The sequence below is a fragment of the Coregonus clupeaformis genome, chromosome 1 (genome assembly GCF_020615455.1).
Source record: "Coregonus clupeaformis isolate EN_2021a chromosome 1, ASM2061545v1, whole genome shotgun sequence".
In the NCBI taxonomy this organism is placed as follows: domain Eukaryota; kingdom Metazoa; phylum Chordata; class Actinopteri; order Salmoniformes; family Salmonidae; genus Coregonus; species Coregonus clupeaformis.
The window spans coordinates 61,395,774-61,417,673 of record NC_059192.1 but is presented as its reverse complement, the minus strand read 5'-3'; the positions used below and the strand labels follow the sequence as shown (position 1 = coordinate 61,417,673).

General features: G+C 44.1%; 1 protein-coding gene across 1 annotated transcript in view; it reads left to right on the top strand.

The window, feature by feature from the left end:
- LOC121571527 (ankyrin-3-like) overlaps positions 1-20,225 on the top strand; it is a 127,621-nt gene extending 107,396 nt beyond the window's left edge. The window contains exons 41-50 of the mRNA XM_045222111.1: positions 8,228-8,302; positions 10,459-10,590; positions 11,144-11,287; positions 14,523-14,613; positions 14,893-15,079; positions 15,399-15,473; positions 15,932-16,015; positions 16,217-16,333; positions 17,108-17,196; positions 18,076-20,225. Of these exons, the coding sequence (XP_045078046.1) occupies positions 8,228-8,302; positions 10,459-10,590; positions 11,144-11,287; positions 14,523-14,613; positions 14,893-15,079; positions 15,399-15,473; positions 15,932-16,015; positions 16,217-16,333; positions 17,108-17,176 (974 nt within the window). The 3' untranslated portion in view covers positions 17,177-17,196; positions 18,076-20,225. The remainder of the gene's footprint in view (positions 1-8,227; positions 8,303-10,458; positions 10,591-11,143; positions 11,288-14,522; positions 14,614-14,892; positions 15,080-15,398; positions 15,474-15,931; positions 16,016-16,216; positions 16,334-17,107; positions 17,197-18,075) is intronic.
- The last annotated feature ends 1,675 nt before the right edge of the window (positions 20,226-21,900 follow it).

The following is a 21,900-nucleotide window of genomic DNA, read 5'->3' as shown; positions in this document are numbered from 1 at the left end:
CTCAAATAATCACTTTTCATCCCATCTTTGTTTAGATAGTAATTTACTTGCATAAATTATATTATTCTTACTGCTTTGATTAATATTGGCCTTACTGACTCCAACTTTCTCTCTCTGGTTTCTCTGTTTTATTATTTCAATTATTTTTCCTTGAATTTATGTTAAATCTTTGGTTCGGTTATTCAAGAAACAACTGATCGGAGCTCGCCGAGAACACAGCCTACTGGCTACACTCACAAACCTGTCTTTTCAACGAGATCTTATCAGGCGTGGTCGGCTGTTCCTGTCTCCGTCCCTGGGCAAGCCAAGTCTGGGTTCGGTTCCCACTCCAGTTCATCGTCCAACACGCCCACTGCCTCTCCACTGAAGTCCGTGTGGTCCATCACCTCAGCGTCCCCCATCAAGTCCCACATAGGCGGCTCACCGGCACATTCCATCAAGTCAGTCAGCGACGTAGCTTCTCCCATCAGGTCGTACAGGACCATTTCATCCCCAATAAAGACTGTAGTTCAGCAGGCCCAGTACCCAGTTCAGGTCACTCCCAGTCTCCTGTCCTCGCCAGTCAGAAGCGTTCCAGACCATGTTTCGATCAAGGGACTGGCAGCATTGTCTACTAGAACCTCTCCTATCACCACTGGTGGAGGGTGTCTGCTAGAAAGGTCATCAATCGCCATGACCCCACCTGCTTCCCCTAAATCCTCACTGAACATGTACAGTTCAACTCTACCATTCAAGGGTGTCATTGTGGGCACTGGTACCACAGCATCGTCCTCTCCTATAAAAACTGTTCCTGGCCACTCCTCTGTCCGGTCCAGTGCAGACCCCTCAAGACCCTCAAGGAGTCTCTTTTCCTCCCTCTCATCACCAATTAAATCCAACAGTCCTCCTAGTGCTGCAGCTCTGATCAATGGAACAGTATCCCCTACAAAGTACCGCTCCTCCTCCCCCACGTCCCTACTCTCCAACAGCTTACAGGAGAGGATACAGGCAACTACCAATGCAGCAACAACAAGCGTAAATGCAGCCTTTGACGAGGTTGAAAAGACTTTCAATTCCTGCTCTGCCTCTGGATATGGCACTCTCAAGTCCATGTCCTCCTCAGCGTCATCCTCTTACCAGTCCATAAGATCCTCAGCCTCTAATTCCCTATATGCCTCTTTAAGGTCCCCACCAAACTCTAACACCACTGTCACATCTGGAACAATGACTGTCCCAGTGTATTCAGTTATAAACGTGTTGCCAGAGCCCCAATTTAAAAAGCTCCCTGAGGTGTCAAAGTCAGCTGCTGCCCTCTTGTCCCCTCGAAAAACTATGCCTGCTGAGACAAACTCTCAAGCCCAGTCTTCCTTTGCCAGAACTCTGTCACCTGTCAAATCCCCCTTATTCATGTCCCCGGCTGCCCTAAAATCCACCACCTCATCCCCGTTGTCCTCCAGCCAAGAGATACTGAAGGACGTGGCAGAAATGAAAGAGGACTTGATACGGATGTCTAACATCTTGCAAACAGAACCAAGTTTAGCCTCCAAAGGTTTCCAGTCTGACTCCCCCAAAGAGGCTAAAATAGAGGATGAGGAGCCTTACAGAATTGTAGAGAAAGTGAAACAGGACCTGGTCAAAGTTAGTGAGATACTAACCAAGGATGCGGTCAAGGATAACAAGACAGCTTTTAAAACAAATACAACAGATGAGGTGCAGTTCTCTAAACAAGTGCCAGTGGATCCCCAGCAAAGCAACTGGAGTTATCCACCAAGATATGAGACAGTGGTCCCTCAAATCAAAACTAAAACTATACCAGACAGAGATTTCAATCTATCGAAGGTAGTAGACTACTTGACAAATGACATGGGCAGTAGCTCTATCTCAAAAATTGCAGATGTAAAGCATAGATCTGACGAGTTTAGAAGAGAAGGAGAGGAGAAACAGAAACGTATGCTTAAACCTGAGCACAAGCTGAAAATGCCACCCGCAAACATGCGGTCCTCTGCCTCAGAAAAGGAGCTCTGTAAACTAGCAGATGTGCTATTTGGGCCTGATGCCATGTTAGAATCTCCAGATGACATCTCACATGACCAGGACAAGAGTCCCCTCTCAGACAGTGGCTTTGAGACAAGGAGTGAAAGGACGCCCTCTGCCCCACAGAGTGCGGAAGGCATGGGACCCAAGGCGCTTTTCCAGGATATTCCACCAGTAATCACTGAGACAAGGACTGAGGTTGTTCATGTTATTAGGAGCTATGAGTCTCCTGAAGATAACAAGCAACCAATGATGGAGGATACAAGGGCGGTTAGATACATTGATGCTGAACCCAAAGGGCTGAATGCATCCAATGTGGACCAAACTAAATCATTTCAGATGAAAATCAGCCCGGACGATGACTCAATGGGCAAGGGCATGCGAGTTAAGGAAGAGACCCACATCACGACTACCACCCGAATGGTGTACCACAAACCCCAGAGTAAAGAGAATACATCAGAGAGGATTGAAGAATCAATGTCAGTGCATGATATCATGAAAGCTTTCCAGTCAGGCAGGGATCCCTCCAGAGAACTTGCTGGACTGTTTGAGCACAAGGCTGGAAATGATGACACATCACAGAGAGTTCTTGAGGATATCAGCTCAAAGCCCAAAGTTGAAAGAATTATCGAGGTTCACATTGAAAAGGGCAACAAAACTGAACCAACTGAGGTCATCATCCGGGAAACAAAAAATCACCCAGAGAAGGAGATGTACTTCTACCAAGGGAACAGTGGAATGTCACGACAGGGAGAGGAGGAGCCTGAAGAATCACTCCCCTGTTACCTAGAGTCTTCAAGAGTAAACACGCCCATGGCACAGGAAGATGACAGTCGTCCAAGCTCTGAACAGCTCATGGCAGACGACTCGTACAAAACCCTGAAGCTACTCAGCCAGCACTCTGTGGAATATAATGATGATGAATCATCAGAACTCAGAGGAGAGTCCTACAACTTTGCAGACAAAATGCTCCTCTCTGAGAAACCAGACTCGTCTTACTCTGACACTGAGGAGTATTTAAGGGACAGGTCTCGTTTTCACTCCCCAGATAGGAGCCGTTATAGTCAGGGAAGGTCTAGTGGATCAAGGCAAGAATATATTTTGAGGTCATCAAACACAGACAAATCAGGTCAAATTACCAATGTAGACGATAACTTTGACAAACTAACACTGTTGCAGTATTCCTCAGAACCTGGTAGCCCAAAGCACTCTATTTGGATGCGTGTCACTGATGACAGACAGAGCAAGAATAGAGAAAAGCTGATATATGAAGACAGAGTAGATAGAACTGTTAAGGAAGCAGAGGAAAAGCTTAGCGAAGTCTCTCAGTTTTTTCGTGATAAGACAGAGAAACTGAACGATGAGCTTTCGTCCCCTGAGAAAAAGTCCCGTAGGTCCGACTTTAGGGAAACACGATCTGGGCCTAGCTCTACGCACAGCAGTCCTGAAAGATCAGCATACAGGAATGGGAGCAGTGGTGAAGAATGTAGAGACCGTTTCAGAGACAGGTTTGGCTCCAATGATAGAAAATGTGCTAGTTTACCAAGCAGCCCAGAGAGGAGAGTGCTGCTACAATATAAGGATGACAATAGAAAACCAGGGGATGGCATCTCACAGGGCAATGCGGGTGATGCCTCTAAACCTTTTCAAATGTCATCCTCCAAAGTCAGCGCTGTTAGGCTACAATTTGAACAAGAGGCTCAAAAGCAAGATACGGGTCCACAATGGGGACAAACGTCAAATCCCCCAGTAAGAAAACTCCAGGAAAGTAAGTTGCCTGTGTATCAAGTTTTTGCAGGCTCAAATATCCCCAAATCACCAGACAGTCCAGCATGTACCAGGAAGGTTCTAGAAAGTGAGGTAAGAGGATCTAGTGGACAAAGCCCCAGTGCTAATAGGTATATTTACTCATCTCCTAAACACGGCACAAACGGAAATGAACAGGAAGAAAAAAAGTCCTTCAAAACTTGGGAATGTCATGGAAATGGAAACTATAAACCCCAAGTGTCAAAACTAGCCCACACTTTAGATCAAGATGCGCATGGCAATGACCACAATTCACAAAGAGAACTGCAGGGTTTTAGAGATGGAATAGCCAGAAAAGAAGAGACAACCAAGAAAATAATTTACACAGAGCTTGTGGTCCGAGAAAACCCAAATAGTATTGATGTACGTACCGGTAGTCCAAAAAAAAACTCGGAATCGCAAATTCCTGTTAGAATGCCGTCTAGTTTCTCAGAGAATCATCAATCCACTTCATTAAAATGTGATACCAATGTTAAACTGTGTGAAAGGGCAGGGTCACAAATACCTACTTTAGCTAGAAATAGGTTACACAGCAGCTCTGAAGACAACAAATCTACAAATGGCTCATCAGTAGAAAAATCATCTGATACTTTTGATAGTAGTCAGTCAACTGTAGTGTGTAATGGTATAGATAGCGACCAAGTAGAGTACATAGAAAACGTAACCCCTGTAGTTGTTACTGAGGGTTTCAAAGACATCAAACCTTTGCCAGTTTATGTTAGCATCCAAGTGGGCAAGCAATACGAAAAAGAAACAGCTGGGCAGCTGGGAACATACAAAAAGATAGTTAGTCACGAGAGCCGAACAGTGCATGAGAAACGGGGAGCGCTTTATACCGTTAAACAAAAACAGCCCCCATCTCCTCAAGGCAGCCCAGAGGATGACACTCTAGAGCAAGTTACTTTCATGGACAGCTCTGCCAAAAGTCCTGTTACTCCTGAGACACCAAGTTCTGAGGAGGTGAGCCTTGCCTCCAGAACGCCAGATTCCGTGATTGGATACATGCCTGGCATGCCCATTCCAATAGCAGAGGAGTCTGAGGAAGATGAAGGAAAGACATTCATCTACAAGGAGTTTCTGCCAAAGAAAACCAAGCCTGCCTCATCAGAACCCTCCAACCGAAATCAGGAAACACTGAAACGACCCAAAGAGAAAAGAGTCGCTTACATTGAGTTTCCCCCACCTCCGCCTTTAGAGGCAGAGAATTCTGACCCTGATAAGAGGGGGTCTTGTGCCTCCTCAGAGGCTGAGACAGAGATGATGGAGGTGAACCTCCAAGAGGAGCATGATCGGCACCTCCTTGCAGAGCCCATCATCAGGGTTCAACCTCCATCTCCTGTTCCACCTGGAGCAGACGACAGCGACTCTAGCGATGATGAGTCTGTCTTCCATCCCATTCCCAACAAAAAGTACACCTTCAAGATGAAGGAGAAGGAGGAAGGAGAGAAGCATCAGAAACCCCAAAAGCCTGAGAGGAACAGAAACAACATGGAGTCAGGCACTAATGGCGTTGAAAAAGCAGAGGATGTAGACTTAGAGCAAAATGGCAACGATCAGTCAATCACAGACTGCTCCATAGCCACAACTGCTGAGTTCTCTCATGACACAGATGCCACTGAAATAGACTCTCTCGATGGCTATGACCTTCAAGATGAGGATGATGGGTTGAGTGAACAAGACCTTAAAACATCAAGCCTGTCCAATGACGGCAAGACATGTGATCGTTCCTTTAGTCAATCAAAGCTTGAAGTCATAGAGGAGGAGAAAACACCAAGTGAGGATGGAGGGGATAATGGGAAAGCAAACTCAGACCAAAACACAGGAGATGAAAAAGACTACACTCTTGAGGGAAGACATCCAGAGAGACAGGGCGATAGACAAGACTTTGCAGATAACTATTTTGGCTATCAACTCGAAGAGGAGCTAAACTCAACCTTCAAAACAGTCGCCACGAAAGGCTTAGATTTTGACCCCTGGTCAAGCAAAGGGGGAGAAGGAGAAGGAGTTTTTGATGCAAAAGCGAGAGAAGAAGATCTCAAGCCTTTCGGTTTGTCTGTGGAGGACAAATCGCAAGCCACCACTCCAGACACTACCCCTGCTAGAACCCCGACTGATGAGAGCACACCGACTAGCGAGCCTAACCCTTTCCCCTTCCACGAGGGGAAGATGTTTGAGATGACCCGCAGTGGTGCAATTGACATGAGCAAGCGGGACTTTGTTGAAGAGAGGCTTCAATTTTTCCAGATTGGTGAGCATTCCTCTGATGGGAAATCAGGGGACAAGGGGAGAGGGGGCAAGAGTCCGGGGGTAGTTACCTCTCAGTCAAAAACAGGGGAGAGGGGTGAAGGGGTGAAGGTAGAGACTGCCACAGACAGCAGCACATCAGCAAAGTGCAGCCCTGCACAGACTGGCTCTGACACTGGCTGTACCGATGCGCCTTCTGCTGACACTGTAGCCGAGACCACATCCTCATGCACGATTACGACCTCTAAAGTTGACCCCAAATTACGCACCCCCATTAAGATGGGAATAGCCATTACAGTGAATAAAGACTCAGGGGATCACACAGATTGTAAGGCAGAGATGTCAGAAAGTCAGATGTCAGAATACATTGGCTTGGAAAACCAGTCAGTGGGTAGTCAGTTTAGCGGATATACATATCCAACGCTGTCAGAAAGAAGAGATTACCCTGCAGAGAACTGCAATAACAACAATAACCTTGAGTCCTCAAGCGTCCTGGCTAACTATATACAGTGTGGCAGTGTGGTGTTTAATTTGCAGTCATCTTCTGAACCCACTCTTCAGAAAGCCAGTAGGATTGAAGCTTTGTTCTGTAGAGATACTCTAGAGAGAGTAGAAGAAAACAGTGTTCAGGCTGAACAAAGACAAAGTGAAGCCATCAAGGAAGCTGAGGCGAAGCAGCAAAAGTCTAGGCTGCCTGTCAAAGCGCCAGGGTGGTCTTTTCATACACAAGGCACAGCAATAGGGAAGCAAAAACCCAAACAGGTTGTCAAGGCTGAGGTCAGGAGAAGAGCAGAGCCTGTCATTGCCAAAGTAGAGCCCAGGTCTAGAATCCCAATCAAAGACATTAAAAAGAGCAGCACAACCAGCTCCCCAATATCAGTGCAGGTAACAACTCAGTCTACCAGGGAAAGAGTAGCTATACAGTTTCCCTCCAGGTTGCCCATCAAAGACAGGTCTCAGGTTAGCTCATCAGGTGAGACGAGTAGGGAGAACGCCAACGAGGTTTGTAAACGCACCATCGAGTACTTTAAGGGCATTAGCGGGGAGACGCTAAAGTTGGCCGACCGCCTATCAGACGAAGAGAAAAAGACACAGGGAGAACAGTCCGAGGAAGACAGCACCTCCAGGAGCACCTCTCTGTCGGACCCCTCTCAGCCCTCCCGCTCGTCGAGGTCTGGTAGAGGCTCGAGAGCTGAGGCCGGGGGCTTGTCCGTAAGGGCAAAGGTCGACAGGGCCTCCGGCAGTGAGAGGAGCAGGAGGAGTAGGCGGACTGGTGGGAAGGAGGGCAGTCAGGTTGCGGGGCCTCGGGCGCCCCCCGTCGCGGAGATCAAGCCTAGTTTGTAAAACTTTCACACTTGTTAAAACCTTAGTTGCATGAAGTCGTTGTGATTGATTGCCTGTGGCGTGTTTATTCTTCAAACAGTAGCTGTCATTCTGTCATCGTCATCTATGTACTGTACTTGTCCTTGTCAGACTCTCCTCCTCCCCCCAACCCCTTAGTTGTCAGATACCTCAGCATGCCAGAGTAGTGACTGGTGCACTGGCACAGCCAGTCTCCTGTTGAAGGCTACTGAGTCTGTCTATCTGTCTGTCTGTGCAGGGTGGCTACTGAAAACTGCAGTTATAGTTTATTCTATTTCATGGTCAAGTTGTGTCTCTGAGCTAATTCGCCTTAGCAAAAACAGAAAGGTTGTCCGCATGTGTACTGTGTAGTCCCATTAAGAACTATGAATCCACCCTAGAGTTCCTAAGAGTACATGACTCTTGACCCATTTTTACTTTATTTTGTTTGTATGGTTCTTATGACAATTACTGCCTGCTTAGAGGATACATATTCACAAACATTCACAGAGCACCTGTGTCCAAATAACACACTGTAGTCCATCATATAGTGTCTATTCTGCCTTTTCTTGCCATTCAGGAAACTAAATCTGAAGCCTAAACAAGCCATTGAATAATAAAATGTACATTTACAGTAAACCTGTTGATTAAATATTTATATATCAAACACAGAGGAGAGGCTGCAAAACACTCAGTATGCTTTTATATAATTTGAAAAATACCACGCTTGGCCAGAAAAGAAAAGAGTCCTCTGTACTCCTATTTCAGTCAGTAGAAAAGGTACTGAACAGTGTTGATTATTTAAATTATCTCTGCCCTTTAGGTCCTCAGAGTCCCTGTGAGCGAACAGACCTGCGGATGGCCATCGTGGCCGACCACCTGGGACTTAGCTGGACTGGTAAGGAAATAGTGCTCCCTGGTCTCAGTACCATCTGGCTTCATGGCTGCCTATCCTCCTGCTTTCCCCTCTCTCAAGAAAACAACACAGATATTATTGTGAGGAAACAGGGCCCTCTACAGAGTGATGCTCTTATTACACTTCAGCTCTGCATACTCATTCATGTACAGAAATGGATGCCTTGAACTGATGCAGTGTTCATTTCGTCAACAAAAATAGTGACCTAAAATATTTGTTAAACACAAATTTTTCTGTGGTAATTGACGAGACTATAATTGACTAAATAGACCTAGAAAAAACTATAACTAAACGAAAATGGCTTTTCATTTCAGTTGACTAAAACGAGACGAGACAAAATTATCTTTGTGACTAAAATCGGACCTCTAAGTGGACAGGACAAGAGTTTTTGGAGCGATTGAGAGCTTTTCAGTGATAAGCATAATTAATATTAACAGCACAGATATGCAGCGCAGTTCTGTTCAGCAGTGGGAAGGACGAGCCACACCCGGTACATACAGCCTACATCATCTGCTGAGCTGCGGGATAGCAAGCGATGAGTGTGGGCAGACAGTCAGACAGGCTCCGCCCTGGCTGTTCCGCCTCCGATTATACACATCGTGCAGGCGACTCTCTTGCTTCCTAGTAGCTAACCAGCCTGGTCTCATAGACTAAATGTAACATAGTAAATGTCCATCCGGGACACTCAAATTAGTATGATATGTTACGTTTGGTATGGTTACATAAGACAGATGGTTACTTATGGGTGGTTGGTCAGGGTGGGTGGGCGTATAACGCAAATGTCGAGCAACCCAAAGGTTGCGAGTTTGAATCTCATCAGGGACAACTTTAGCATTTTAGCTAATTAGTTAGATGTAGCTAACAACCTGGCGTGCATTCAGCAGGAAACAACATTTTGAAAAGTTCAGATAGAAATATGCTATGTAGGCCTCCCGAGTGGCACAGCTGTCTAAGGCATTGCATCACAGTGCTAGAGGCGTCACTACAGATCCGGGTTCGATCCCGGGCTGTATCGCAGCCAGCCGCGACCAGGAGACCCATGAGACGCCGCACAATTGGCCCAGCGTCGTCCGGGTTAGGGGAGGGTTTGGCCGGCTGGGATGTCCTTGTCCCATCGCGCTCTAGCGACTCCTTGTGGCTGTTTCCTCTGACACATTGGTGCAGCTGGCTTCCAGGTTAAGTGAGCAGTGTGTCAAGAAGCAGTGCGGCTTGACGGGTCGTGTTTCGGAGGACGCATGGCGCTCGACCTTCGCCTCTCCCGAGTCCATACGGGAGTTGCAGCAATGGGACAAGACTGTAACTACCAATTGGGGATAAAAAAGGGGTTAAATAAAAAAAAATATATGCTATGTAGAACAAACATGCCTCTCTGACATAAGGAATAATTTCGGCTCTATTCATGGCATTTCTATCTGTAACATTCGAGAACGTTTTGCAACAGAACGTGGCCCTGGTAACATAACCAGTAGCCTATATGCAAAGTAACATTTGGTGGCACAAAAAGAAAGGAAAAGGGACAGCAAACAATTGATTGACTAAATTCCTCTTGCCACTACACTATATCTGACTGGGTGAATAACTTTATTTTGAGTTAATGTGGACCCAGTTGCTTCCCACAGTTGTGTCATGTTGGCTAGATGTCCTTTGGGTGGTGGACTAAAATGGCCTACTGTTTTGGTCATTTTGACAGTAACTAAATAATTAGTGACCTAAAAAATCTTTGCTGCTGTCAAATGACCGAATTGCCCTCTAGTGGCCTTATGAGTGGAATGTTATTAATATTTTTCATAATTTCATAATTCATAAACTTGTTTTTAAATATTTCAGTCTTCTGTGATGTATATAAAGTGTAATATTGGGATGCAAACTCAAAATGGAATACATTTCAACTCTATATCTGACATGGTACAGTTGTCTTTTTTTAAAGCCCTTAACTATGTGTGTGAGGTGTATACTTTTGTTTCAAAGTAGATTTAAGACTACCAAGAAACACTCTGTGTTACCCTGATTTAGCCCACTGCAGTAAAAGGTTAATGATATTTGAGTCAAAATGACTAAGACTAGACTAAATCCTAAAACGATTGCCAAAATTAACACTGAACTGTTGTGATGTAATGTATTTTTGGATGCGTTTTCAGAGCTGGCTCGGGAAATGAACTTTTCTGTCGATGAGATCAACCACATCCGAGTGGAGAACCCCAACTCCTTGACAGCTCAGAGCTTCATGCTGCTAAAGAAATGGGTCAGCCGGGACGGTAAAAACGCAACGAGTGAGTGTCTCTCCTTCTCCCATAAGTATTTCTACCCCCTGTGGCTTTCTCTTCTATCATGTCTCACTCTATTACACTTGTATGATTGTGTACTACAGAGTACCTCGCTACTGTACTTTTCCATGTGCATAAAAGGCCTCACTACCTCTCTTATCCCTCTCTCCTTCTGAACTCCCTCTCTCTGCCTCATACTGAATGACATTGAAAGGACTTATGTAGAAGCAGAATGGCCTCTATCTTTGTTAAGATTCCTAGTGCAGCTGTCTTTCAGCTGAATATGAAGTCACATTATGTTCATGCTCCTACTAAGGACATTATGTTTAGTACAGGAAAATGTCATTTGGCCTAGTCTCCTTGTACAAGAGAAGAATACGGCAACCCTTTTTTCACCTTCACCCACTGCAGTGTGATAGTGAACTATTTACCTTGTAAGAGTTATGACAATGACAAGGAATTGATTAAGGAACAGTGCATATTGTTCAGACAACTGTCATATTGTACAACAAACAGTGTCTTTGTTTGACTGACTTTCTATTGTCTGTTTTTCTTACAGCAGACGCCTTAACTGGAGTGCTGACCAAAGTCAATCGGATGGATATTGTGACTTTACTGGAGGGGCCGATATTTGACTATGGTAACATTTCAGGCACGAGAAGTTTTGCCGATGATAACGCTGTTTACCTGGATCAGGCTGATGGTAAAGTTTAGCTCCATCTAGCTGACCTCTTACCTCTCCTGCCACCTCTTTTGTTTTTGCCTTACAACTGTAGCAAAAATAAGAACAAATTGCCTGGCAATACTATTGAATGCAATTTGCCTATAGCGACTACAGTACCCTATCTTAGATAGGGTGATGTCTGACCCTTAGTTTTCTGCTTTTATTTTTCAGTTTCTGTCTAACCATTTTCTGACATGCACTCGAAATGAGTGTGAGGAAATGTTAGCATGCAGTGTCCCATGGGTTCACTTTTAACTTAGTTAATTCAGGAAATGTATTTTAATTCACTTTCTGAAATGACTGGGTTACTATTAAATTGACACCAATCAACCCTGATGATGAGGGTAGCATGTTAAGCCCAAAGATTTTCTAGAGATGTCTTGATTGACATTACCTTTTATATTATTTAAGCCCTCTGAAAATCAAATTGCATTTGTGCTCCAAGGGTTTTGAAAGATGAATTGATGACAAACACTAAAACTATCCATAACGCTAACCAGTTGCATGCTATAACACACTGCTTTTACCTGATTACCTTGTACCTTCAACAGGACACTACTGTATAAACCCTTTGTTCCCTAATGCATTGAGTAGCCATAAACTCAACAGACAGTCTGTTGTACTCTGTTCATCTATAGCTCTAGATCTGTCTAGTTCTCTAGTCTACCTCCAGTTCCTCTGAGCCCTCCCCGGATAGAATGACAGAGCTTCCTCCTCTGTGAAACCAGACTACCTTCTTCCCCTTATGCTCTCGTCCATCTCCACAGCCTAATCTCCAGGGCAGCTTATAACAGCTCTTAACTGCTTATTAAGAGTATTGTGCTGTCATCTCTGCACTTCCCCATTCCCTTCCCTGCCACCTAATCTCTCAAAATCACCTTTCTGTCCTCTTCTTCATCATCTTCTTGTCTTGCTAATTATGTTTTAGTATTTTGTTAGATTTTTTTGTGTGTCTTTGTTTCTCTTTTATCGTCGCGTGTCCTCACCAGTAGCATGCTTTGTTGTTCATGAGAGCACCTCCATCTCTGCATTCCCAGTTTCTTCATCGATTAAGAATAATTCCCTAAACCCTGACTCATTCTTGGTCTTGCAGACCTCCACACCTCTCTCCCTTACTATGCCCACACCCCCACACCACCGATCCCCATGTTATGAATCCTCTGTCTCACTCATGGACCTCACACATTTACACCCATCCCCACCACCCGATCCAGCTCCCTCTCCTCTTCCATGTCTCCTTCTTATCCCCCAGTCTCCAAGTCTTCAACCCACTGGGGACCCCAGTCAACCCACACACCTGTCCTCTACTCCCATGCCCCAGCTCTCTCCCTCATCCCTTCCAAGTATCTCCCTCAATGCTCAGTTTTCGAGTCCTCAGGCTCAACCCACTGGGGAACCCAGTCAACCTACACCCCTATCCTCTACTCCCATACACCAGCTGACTCCTTCATCTTCTCCTCAGTCACCAAGACTTAAACCCACAGGGGACGCCACAGCCCTCTCTTCTAATCCCACCCCCCATCTGTCTCCCTATGTGACCCTATGCCAGTCCCCCAGTCTTGACTCCTTAGAAACCCCATTTCCCCCTTCGTCCCGTTCTGTCTCCCCCATCTCCTTTGCCGTCCTCCCCCTAATATCACCTGCAGGGTCTCGCTGCCCTAGTCCTGGCCCTTCCTCCCCTCCCATCCGTTCCCTGTCCCCCTGTCCTGCGTGTCAGTGTCCCTGTGTTTCCCCCATACCTTCTCTTACTGCTCCTCCCTCTTGGGTTCGCATCGACCCCTCTACCCTAGAAATCTTCATCTAGGCCCCCTCCTATCCTCTTTCATATTTTCTGTGTGAGCATGACTGAACACCCACTCAAATCTGAACTAATAAAACCCACTCATTGCACATATGAAAATTCCTATTCCTAGCATTCCTTACTTTGATTATTTCTGTTTTGTTTTCTTATCCCATTTCAAAGGCTGCATATGAACCCATCCCTTTAATAGAAGAAAACTAACTTGTCATAAAACTGTTAAAAGCTGTGACAGACATAAGTATTAATTGTTTTCATCAGTGTAAATATAATTTGTTTTATACCATTTTTACGTTGGGTTTCTCTAAGGTAGCTCTCAAGTGAATCAAAAGTGCTGCATATTGTGCTGATGATTCATGACACTAGTGTCCCCTCTGAGTGTCACCATAATTAGTGGGTGTTTTGTTGCATGCTCTATAGTCAGTCTCTGTGCCATTGTCCATGTCACTCAGTCCATGTAGTGTGTGGTTTATGTGGGATTCCTTGTGTCATGTGCTTCCATGTGCGTATATCATATCCCAACAGATTATCACAGCATCCTAGCAGAGCTGCAGTCCCCTGCCCAACTGCACTCTGACCCTTCCTTCACGGAGCTCCACTCTGAACCCCCTACCCTCACCATTGACCCCGACCCTACCTCTGTCCAGCTCCACCCAGACCCTCCTATCCTCATCCTCACCCAGTCCGAGCCCTGGACCGAACACATGGAGCCTAGTGTGGAGCCTGACACCTCCACTAGGAGCCCTTCTAGACCCTGTGAGCTGTCCCTGTCCATTCTCACCCTTGACTTAGATCCCACCACTGCCAGCAACACGGGAATGGCTGAAGGTGACCAGGTGCTAATAGTGGAAGAAGAGAAAAGGGAAGTGGACATAAGCCTCCAACAGATGTCATTCGCTTCCCCTGAACAGTGTGAAGTAGAAAAAGAGGTCAAAGAGCAAGTCTCCTTATCATCATCATCATCATCATCCTCCCCATCATCACCTGGGCAAGCACAGCAGGAGGACAGCAGACAGGCAGGGGCTGAGGAGGTTGCACAGGGAGGTGGTGAGGAAGTAGTAGAGGCAGGTGAGATGGTGGAAGAGGGGGATAAAGTGGTGGAAGAGAGGGAAAAGGAAAGAGAGAATGGGGCTGAGGTGGCGGAAGAGGGGGATAATAAGATGGTGTTGGAGTGGGGTAAGGAGCCAGAGAATGGGGCTGAGGCATTGGGGGAGCAGGGAGTGTCTGGTTCCACCGAGGAAGAGGATGGAGACGAAGATGAGATGACAGAAGACAAGATAAAGTCGCTGTTGGAGGATATTCATTTGAAGGAAGGCTCAGAGGAGGAGGAGGAGGGCGAGGAGATGACGGAGGCCAGGGTTCAGGAGATTCTCAGTCAGGTGCAGCAGGCAGAAAAAGACGTGTGTTCACTTCCAGGTTGGCACAGTGAGACATCCAGCGTCAACGTGGAGCCGCCCACACCCGGCCGCAGTGTGAGCTCAGACCTGCTAGACCGCCAGGAAAATAGGTAAACAAAACAAAATTATTCCTTCACTGCTAAGGATGAAGTATAAATACACTTTCATGTAAATCTGCAACTGGGATTCAATATCTTCGCCTCAGTCTTTTTTTTCATAATCTGCCTTTGTCACAAACAATTTAATCAGTACATTTGATACCAACCCCATCCTATTCTCAATATTGAGCTTTATCATAATCAATGTTCTCTGAATTGTAATCCTAAACCATTAATCAGAGTTGCAATCTTAGTCTCAACCTTACTCTTTCTCTCAATCTCTCCCCATAGCCAGGAGAACTCCAGTGACTCCATCACCTCTTCCTCTAGAGGGGAGCCAGGGAGGTCCAGGCACAATGGCGATCACACGGAGCTACCACCTCAGGACGGGTCACTTCCTGTATCGCAGGACTCAGCCAACGGAAGAACAGGACATGGGAAGGAAGAAGGCACACTTGTGTTTGAGAAGAAAGTCCAGGTAATTGCAATGATTATGCAAGATACTGTACTGTAAATGTTTTTGTAGAATGTGTGTCTACTACAGTGAATACGGCTCATCAGATACATCCCTGTTGTTTCTTTTTACAGTGACATGAACTGGATGTCCATTCTTTCAAATCAACTGGTTGACTGTAAATTTAACTTGACCCTTTTTTCCAGATGTTTATTGTTATTGATGTCAGAAGAACCTTGGGATTGTGTGACGCTAACACATTTTCTCTCGCCTGCTTTTTTTGTGTGTTTTCTACATCTCCTTCTCACTGTCTGTAATGTTGCTTAACTGCACTCTTCACCAGCGTTTTAGTGAGTCCGGCTCTGATGAGGAACAAACCGTCACCACCAGGGTGTTTCGGCGCCGGGTCATTCTTAAGGTACCCTGCTGAGACTGGGTGAAGGTTTGGTTTAGGTTTGGCGATAGATGGTTAATCTAGGTTTGCCTCTGGTGTGCAGTGGACTGGTGTGGCTCGCTTAACTGACAGCTATCAGTGGGAGAAAAAGGAAACTTCTGAAATGTGTGTTTGAAGTGTGTGTGTGTGTGCGCGAGTGTGTAGTGTGTCCTGGCCTGGTAACCTGCTTTCATGTTTTCAATCAAGGAACATTTTGTGTCTCACTGTTGCCTCTGTGATGGCATTTAAAGGGACATGTCACATTCATTTAGTTATCGTTTCACTCAACATCTCTCTGGGAATTCTAAAATATTCTGTCTCTAGAGGTTTGCTTGCAGTTTGATGGTGCTGTTGCTGCAAAGTGTGTTAGTGGTTTGCTGTTACACTGGCTGAAGTGAATTTGGACCAGTTATGATTGTAGTCCTAACCATGAGCACTTACAGGGAGAACAGGCGAAGAATATTCCTGGCGAATCAGTGACAGAAGAGCAGTTTACTGATGAAGACGGTAACATCATCACTAGAAAAGTAACTATCTGCCTCTGCCTTCACTCTGATTTACCCCTCTTCCTAAAAATACACCTCTGATTTCTCATACCCACCTTCTCAAGGCATCCTCTAAACTCTCCTCCCAAACCTTCCTGAACCCTATCCACTTGTGTTTGTGTGTGTATCCCGGCCATACCCTCTCCTTCTTGACCATGATCATTATCTCCTCCCCTTTCCCAGGTCATCAGAAAAGTCATCAGGCGGGTGTCCATGCCTGACGACCAGGGCAGGGACAGGGGGAGGTGGGACCGAGGAGACCAATGGCCTTGCCCTTTCTTACTGGAGGAGGAGCTAGAGGTTGGCATGACGACGGAATGGGCCGCATAGAGGGTTGCCCCAAGGGGGTTCTAGGGTTCTGAGCCTGAACAGAAAACAGGCGTGTCGGAACCTTTGGACCTTAACTCAGGATGTGGTCGTGGGATTTGACGTGGAGTTCTGCGGCTAATGTTACCAGTGTGTGTGTGTGTCTGTTTGAGTGTCTGCCAGTCTGTGTGTCTCTGTGTGCGTGCATGCATGAGTGCTCAATGACTAGGATGCTGAATATGTTCCAGCTATTGTTTGTGGCCCACATTGAATTGGAAAACGGATTGTTCTGGCATGAACAAGGTGCGCTCTGCCCTGACACATATACATCTCATTTGTTTGTGGTAATACAACTCCTCTGGGCTATTCTTTTTTTCCAGGAATTTAAACATTCACTATGCCTCAAGAACTTTGTGTGATTTCACTTCACGTTGTCCTGCTATCTGAGTGTGTGGTGCTAACATTTGCCTCTGTGGTGTGGTTTACTGCTTTCAGGTTGATGGTTTCAGGTTGCTAATATTAAATAATCTCACATGTTGCTTATCTCTGGTCTAGCTGCACTCGGGTTGCGGTTTTCAGGTTGCTGTGTTGGGTTACATTTTTTAAAACATTTTTTAGTCATTTAGCAGACGCTCTTATCCAGAGCGACTTACAGTTAGTGAGTGCATAAATGTTTCGTACTGCTTGCCAGGATGCCTCTCAGGATGTGGGGTTCTGAAATTGGTCTTGTCTCACTCGTATGTGTGTGTGTGTATTTGTGTGTTGCAGCAAGGAGATGGAGCTAAAAGCAGGAGGAAGGAGGAGAGGAGGTCGGGAGAAAAGAAGCTTCACTCGTAGGGCTAGCTGTGCTCCACCAGGTACTTTACCAAATAGAGTGCTTTACCCCACCACTTCTCTAATAAACTCATTCATTTCTATCCCCGTCACTGTTCAGTGGTGTGCTCAATATTTTCTGTTCCATTCCATATACATGTTTAAACTTGGTGCAGCTCTGCTCCATTTCACTATACTTGTTCTCTTCTGCACTGTTCTCCACTCTACTCTTCTGCCCTGATTCACGTACTTCATTCTACTCCTAACAGTACACACACACAAACATACCTTTATGTTTCAAACTGAAAGCCTGACTCTTGTCTGTTTTGATTCTGGCTACGTCAGCTGTGTGGTTGGGTGACTAGTCACAAAGGGAAAATGGATAATGCTCAAAACACACCTCAGCATATATTGTCACACAGACACTCTCTCTGTCTAACGCTCTCTTTATCCACTAAATCCCCCCACAGGCCAGCTCATAGACAGTACTATTGTGTGGGAATTTCATCAAAGAGAGGTCGCTATCTGATTGGTTACTGTTAATCCCTGTAAGGTGTTGTTAGCTATATGCATCAGTGAATTATCAGTTTAAGCAAACCTGTATAAAAAGAGTAGTGGCACTCTCATATGATCTCTGGCTCAGCTGGTGGTTTCCATGACAACCAGGGTGACCATGACAACCCGTGGCTCAACAGACCTCTTGATGCTCTCTAGCGTCATTGAGAGAATGATTGCTCCAGTAAATGTGTGGGTGGCCAGCAAAATGGAACATAAAATTCAGATGCTATGATGTGCTATGATGTAGAGGTAATACATCTATACAGTAATCTGAATGAGTAATAACTAAGGGACTCAAACTCAACAGCTGCCCAAAATAACGACATTTCTGATATGTTGTAATCACAGCTTTTCTTATTTTTCAGGTGTGCAGGAATTATTCTCATCCGTTTCCAGGGCAGAAAGTTACAAACAACTAGAAAACTAAAGGAAAATATGAAATTTCAGCCAATACTTCCAACACATGGTTTTCAAGCGTGAAGAACTTGACCCGTCTGATTTTAGCATGAGCATGAAAAACTCACTCCCTGTCAATTGAGGGATCTGGAAGGTTCTCGCCATGGAATCTGAATTCTAATTATACTGCTTTCACTTCCTGTGGTCTATGGACCAGAATAATTATGTTTCCTGTTTGTGACTCGTAACGTGCCATTGGTGTCGTGAGAGCTTTTGAGGAGCATTGTGGTGACACCTAAAAAGGACTCCATTACAGAAAAACTACAGGTGGTCATGAGAAAAACCATTGGTGTCGTGAGAGCTTTTGAGGAGCATTGTGGTGAGACCGAAAAAGGACTCCTTTACAGAAAAACTACAGGTGCAACTGAACATACACTTCCCTGTGACCAAAGATGGCACAAAAGCTCAATTCTAGTAGTAGGAGAAAGAAACTCAACAAAATTACACAAAAACAAGAGGAACACTTCTGATCCACCTCCAACACTCGCCTTATAGTTTTTTCTTGGACCCATAAATGTCAGGTGGTAAATTGCTGGGGGTTTTGTTTTCCTTTTTAAACCTGAAAAAAACAAGGCTTTTTTCTGTATAGAAATTACAATCTGTACAATTCTAAAATGATGAGTTACAGGATGATAATGCAGAGGAGAGAACTTTACAAGTGCTTTCAACATGATTATCAAAATGGTTCCACTTTTTGGAAGATTTGAGTGAACTTCACACGTTGTTGTATAATTAATTATTATAGCAGGTATAATATTTGTATATGAAACAAGTTGGTTCGATTTTAACAGAGGACATTTCCAGAAAATCTTCTGCAAATTTCAGTGATTCCCAAAATGGGGATGTATCTAATTCTGCAAAAGCAGTCTTTCAGAGTACTCATATTTTCATGCATGCCTTTCACATTATTTTAAGTAAAATTTGTACAAGTTTGCAAACACTGTATTGAAATTAGAATTAAAACCCTTTATCTGTGTACACATATAGCCCTAACATTTGTCACCAGTTTTATATTTGAAATGACAAAAAAATTAAATAAACATAAAAGCATTTATTGTGTCTCGGACAAGGAACAGTATGAAGAAAGTTTGTTCTATAGCTTCTTGAGGGTTACCGTTTGTCTATGTACAACTGAAGGGCAGCTTCTGCAGGCATTATCATAAATGCTATGAGAAAGGAGTAATCTGAATGTATATGCTAGTAGACTGGCTCACTGTAAAATTATAAATGTATTGTGTGTATTGGCTATAAGGTGTAGAGGTCGCTGTACGCTGTAAGACGGTTTGTAATCATTTTAGCAGTGTGTCAATTGGTTTTATAAAGGCTGCTGTGGTTTTGAAGAAGAGGGGGTTTTGGGTTTTTGTGAAGTATTTCCTTAAATTTAATCTATTCACATAAAGACACACAATACATTATTTGATTGTAGCTCTTAATAGCATATGTATGACAAAAACACTGGATGGTCAAAACGATTATTTAAGCATAAAATAAATTGTGTTGAACTCTGAAATTGTGTGATCTTTTTAGGCTTGAGAATCTGTATGCAGTGTCTAACTAGCATTGTTTTGATAGCTCATTGGCGATTACTTTGCATTAGATCTTCTCTTTGTATTGGTTTGACTAGAGGCCCATGTAGTTCAAGTGTGGTGTTATTCTGGTGTGAAGGCTCAGACTTAGTGTGATGATGATGTTTATGCTGTGGACATGACAACCATGTAAAGGACTTTTTTTTTTTTTTTTTTTACAAGTGAAGCAATTTAGGGTATTGTATCATATATCCTATCCTACATGTCAATCAAGGGGTAGAGGGTAATTTGATATGGTTGAACTATCAATTTTGTCAATTTTGTTTGATATGTGTTTTCACCTGTGCTAATTTTTCGATGTACAATTCTTACTAACAGAGTGAAGCCATTGAAATGTAACTATTCTAGCACTTTGGTTATTCAAGGTCTTATTTTAGAGGCTATAGAAGCAATGACGCCACCACAATGTTTCAAGCGTCTTAAAAAATGTAATTTAAAAACAAAATAAATAAAAATGCATTGGTTTTGAAATATTTTGTTTCTGTTTGATCTTTGTGTTTCTGTGATGTTGAATCTCTTATGTTCGTAAGAAATTCCAATGGATTGTGAAATGTTTAGGCTAAGGAATAAAAGAGGTTGGTAGATAAATGTAATGTAATGTATGATTGAATAATTAGCCGGACACAAGAGGTAGTAACAAAATAACATTTTCAAGAAATGAAATCTTCTATAAAGTGTCTTTCTAAGCACCTTCAATACAACATCACAGTAAACACCTGCTTTTATTACATTTGTTATAATTTTGAATAAGTTAAATGCAGAAAAAATATAACAAATCAGTAGCTAAGCCAGAGATTAACACATTTTTGACATAAACTATCATACCTTGGCAAGGTGGGGTGGGTTCTCAGTCCTACAGTCTTTTCAGATCTACAAAACCCAAGAAGCCATCAAGAAGTGTCTATAGGGACACCTGGACCGCGTCCTGATTCTCCACCCTTTTCCGGAAGTGTGCACTTGCACATTCCCTGTCATGGATTTAAAGGAATTGGTGTAAGCATTGGCTGGAGGGAGTTTCCACCATTGTTAAATCCATGTGAGCATGTGTTGCAGTGCATGCTTAGGGAGAAGGGAGAGAATCTAGACTAGGAGTTGATTTCAAATTTTGTCACAGACATACAGTACATGACTGGTAAGGAGATATAAGGGGTTGTATTCAATCAAACCCACACTGCAGAAAATGATATTGTTCATGCACTGCACCTTTTCATTAGACTACTGTTGGATAAAGCGAAAGATGAACAGCTTTGCTTTTGGTTTCCTCAGTAATATGTCCACTTAATTGCAATATACTACACTTGTACTTTTCTATACACTACCGGTCAAAGGTTTTAGAACACCTACTCATTCAAGGGTTTTTCTTTATTTTTACTATTTTCTACATTGTAGAATAATAGTGAAGACATCAAAACTATGAAATAAAATATATGGAATCATGTAGTAACCAAAAAAGTGTTAAACAAATCAAAATATATTTTATATTTGAGATTCTTCAAATAGCCACCCTTTGCCTTGATGACAGCTTTGCACACTCTTGGAATTCTCTCAACCAGCTTCACCAGGAATGCTTTTCCAACAGTCTTGAAGGAGTTCCCACATATCATATGCTGAGCACTTGTTGGCTGCTTTTCCTTCACTCTGCCGTCCGACTCATCCCAAACCATCTCAATTTGGTTGAGGTCGGGGGATTGTGGAGGCCAGGTCATCTGATGCAGCACTCCATCACTCTCCTTCTTGGTAAAATAGCCGTTACACAGCCTGGAGCTGTATTGGGTCATTGTCCTGTTGAAAACAAATGATAGTCCCACTAAGCCCAAACCAGATGGGATGGCGTATCGCTGTAGAATGCTGAGGTAGCCATGCTGGTTAAGTGTGCCTTGAATTCTAAATAAATCACAGACAGTGTCACCAGCAAAGCACCCTCACACCATAACACCTCCTCCTCCATGCTTTACGGTGGGAAATACACATACGGAGATCATCCGTTCACCCACACCGCGTCTCACAAAGACTTTGACTCCAGACCAAAGGACAAATTTCCACCAGACTAATGTCCATTGCTCATGTTTCTTGGCCCAAGCAAGTCTCTTCCTCTTATTGGTGTCCTTTAGTAGTGGTTTATTTGCAGCAATTTGACCATAAAGGCCT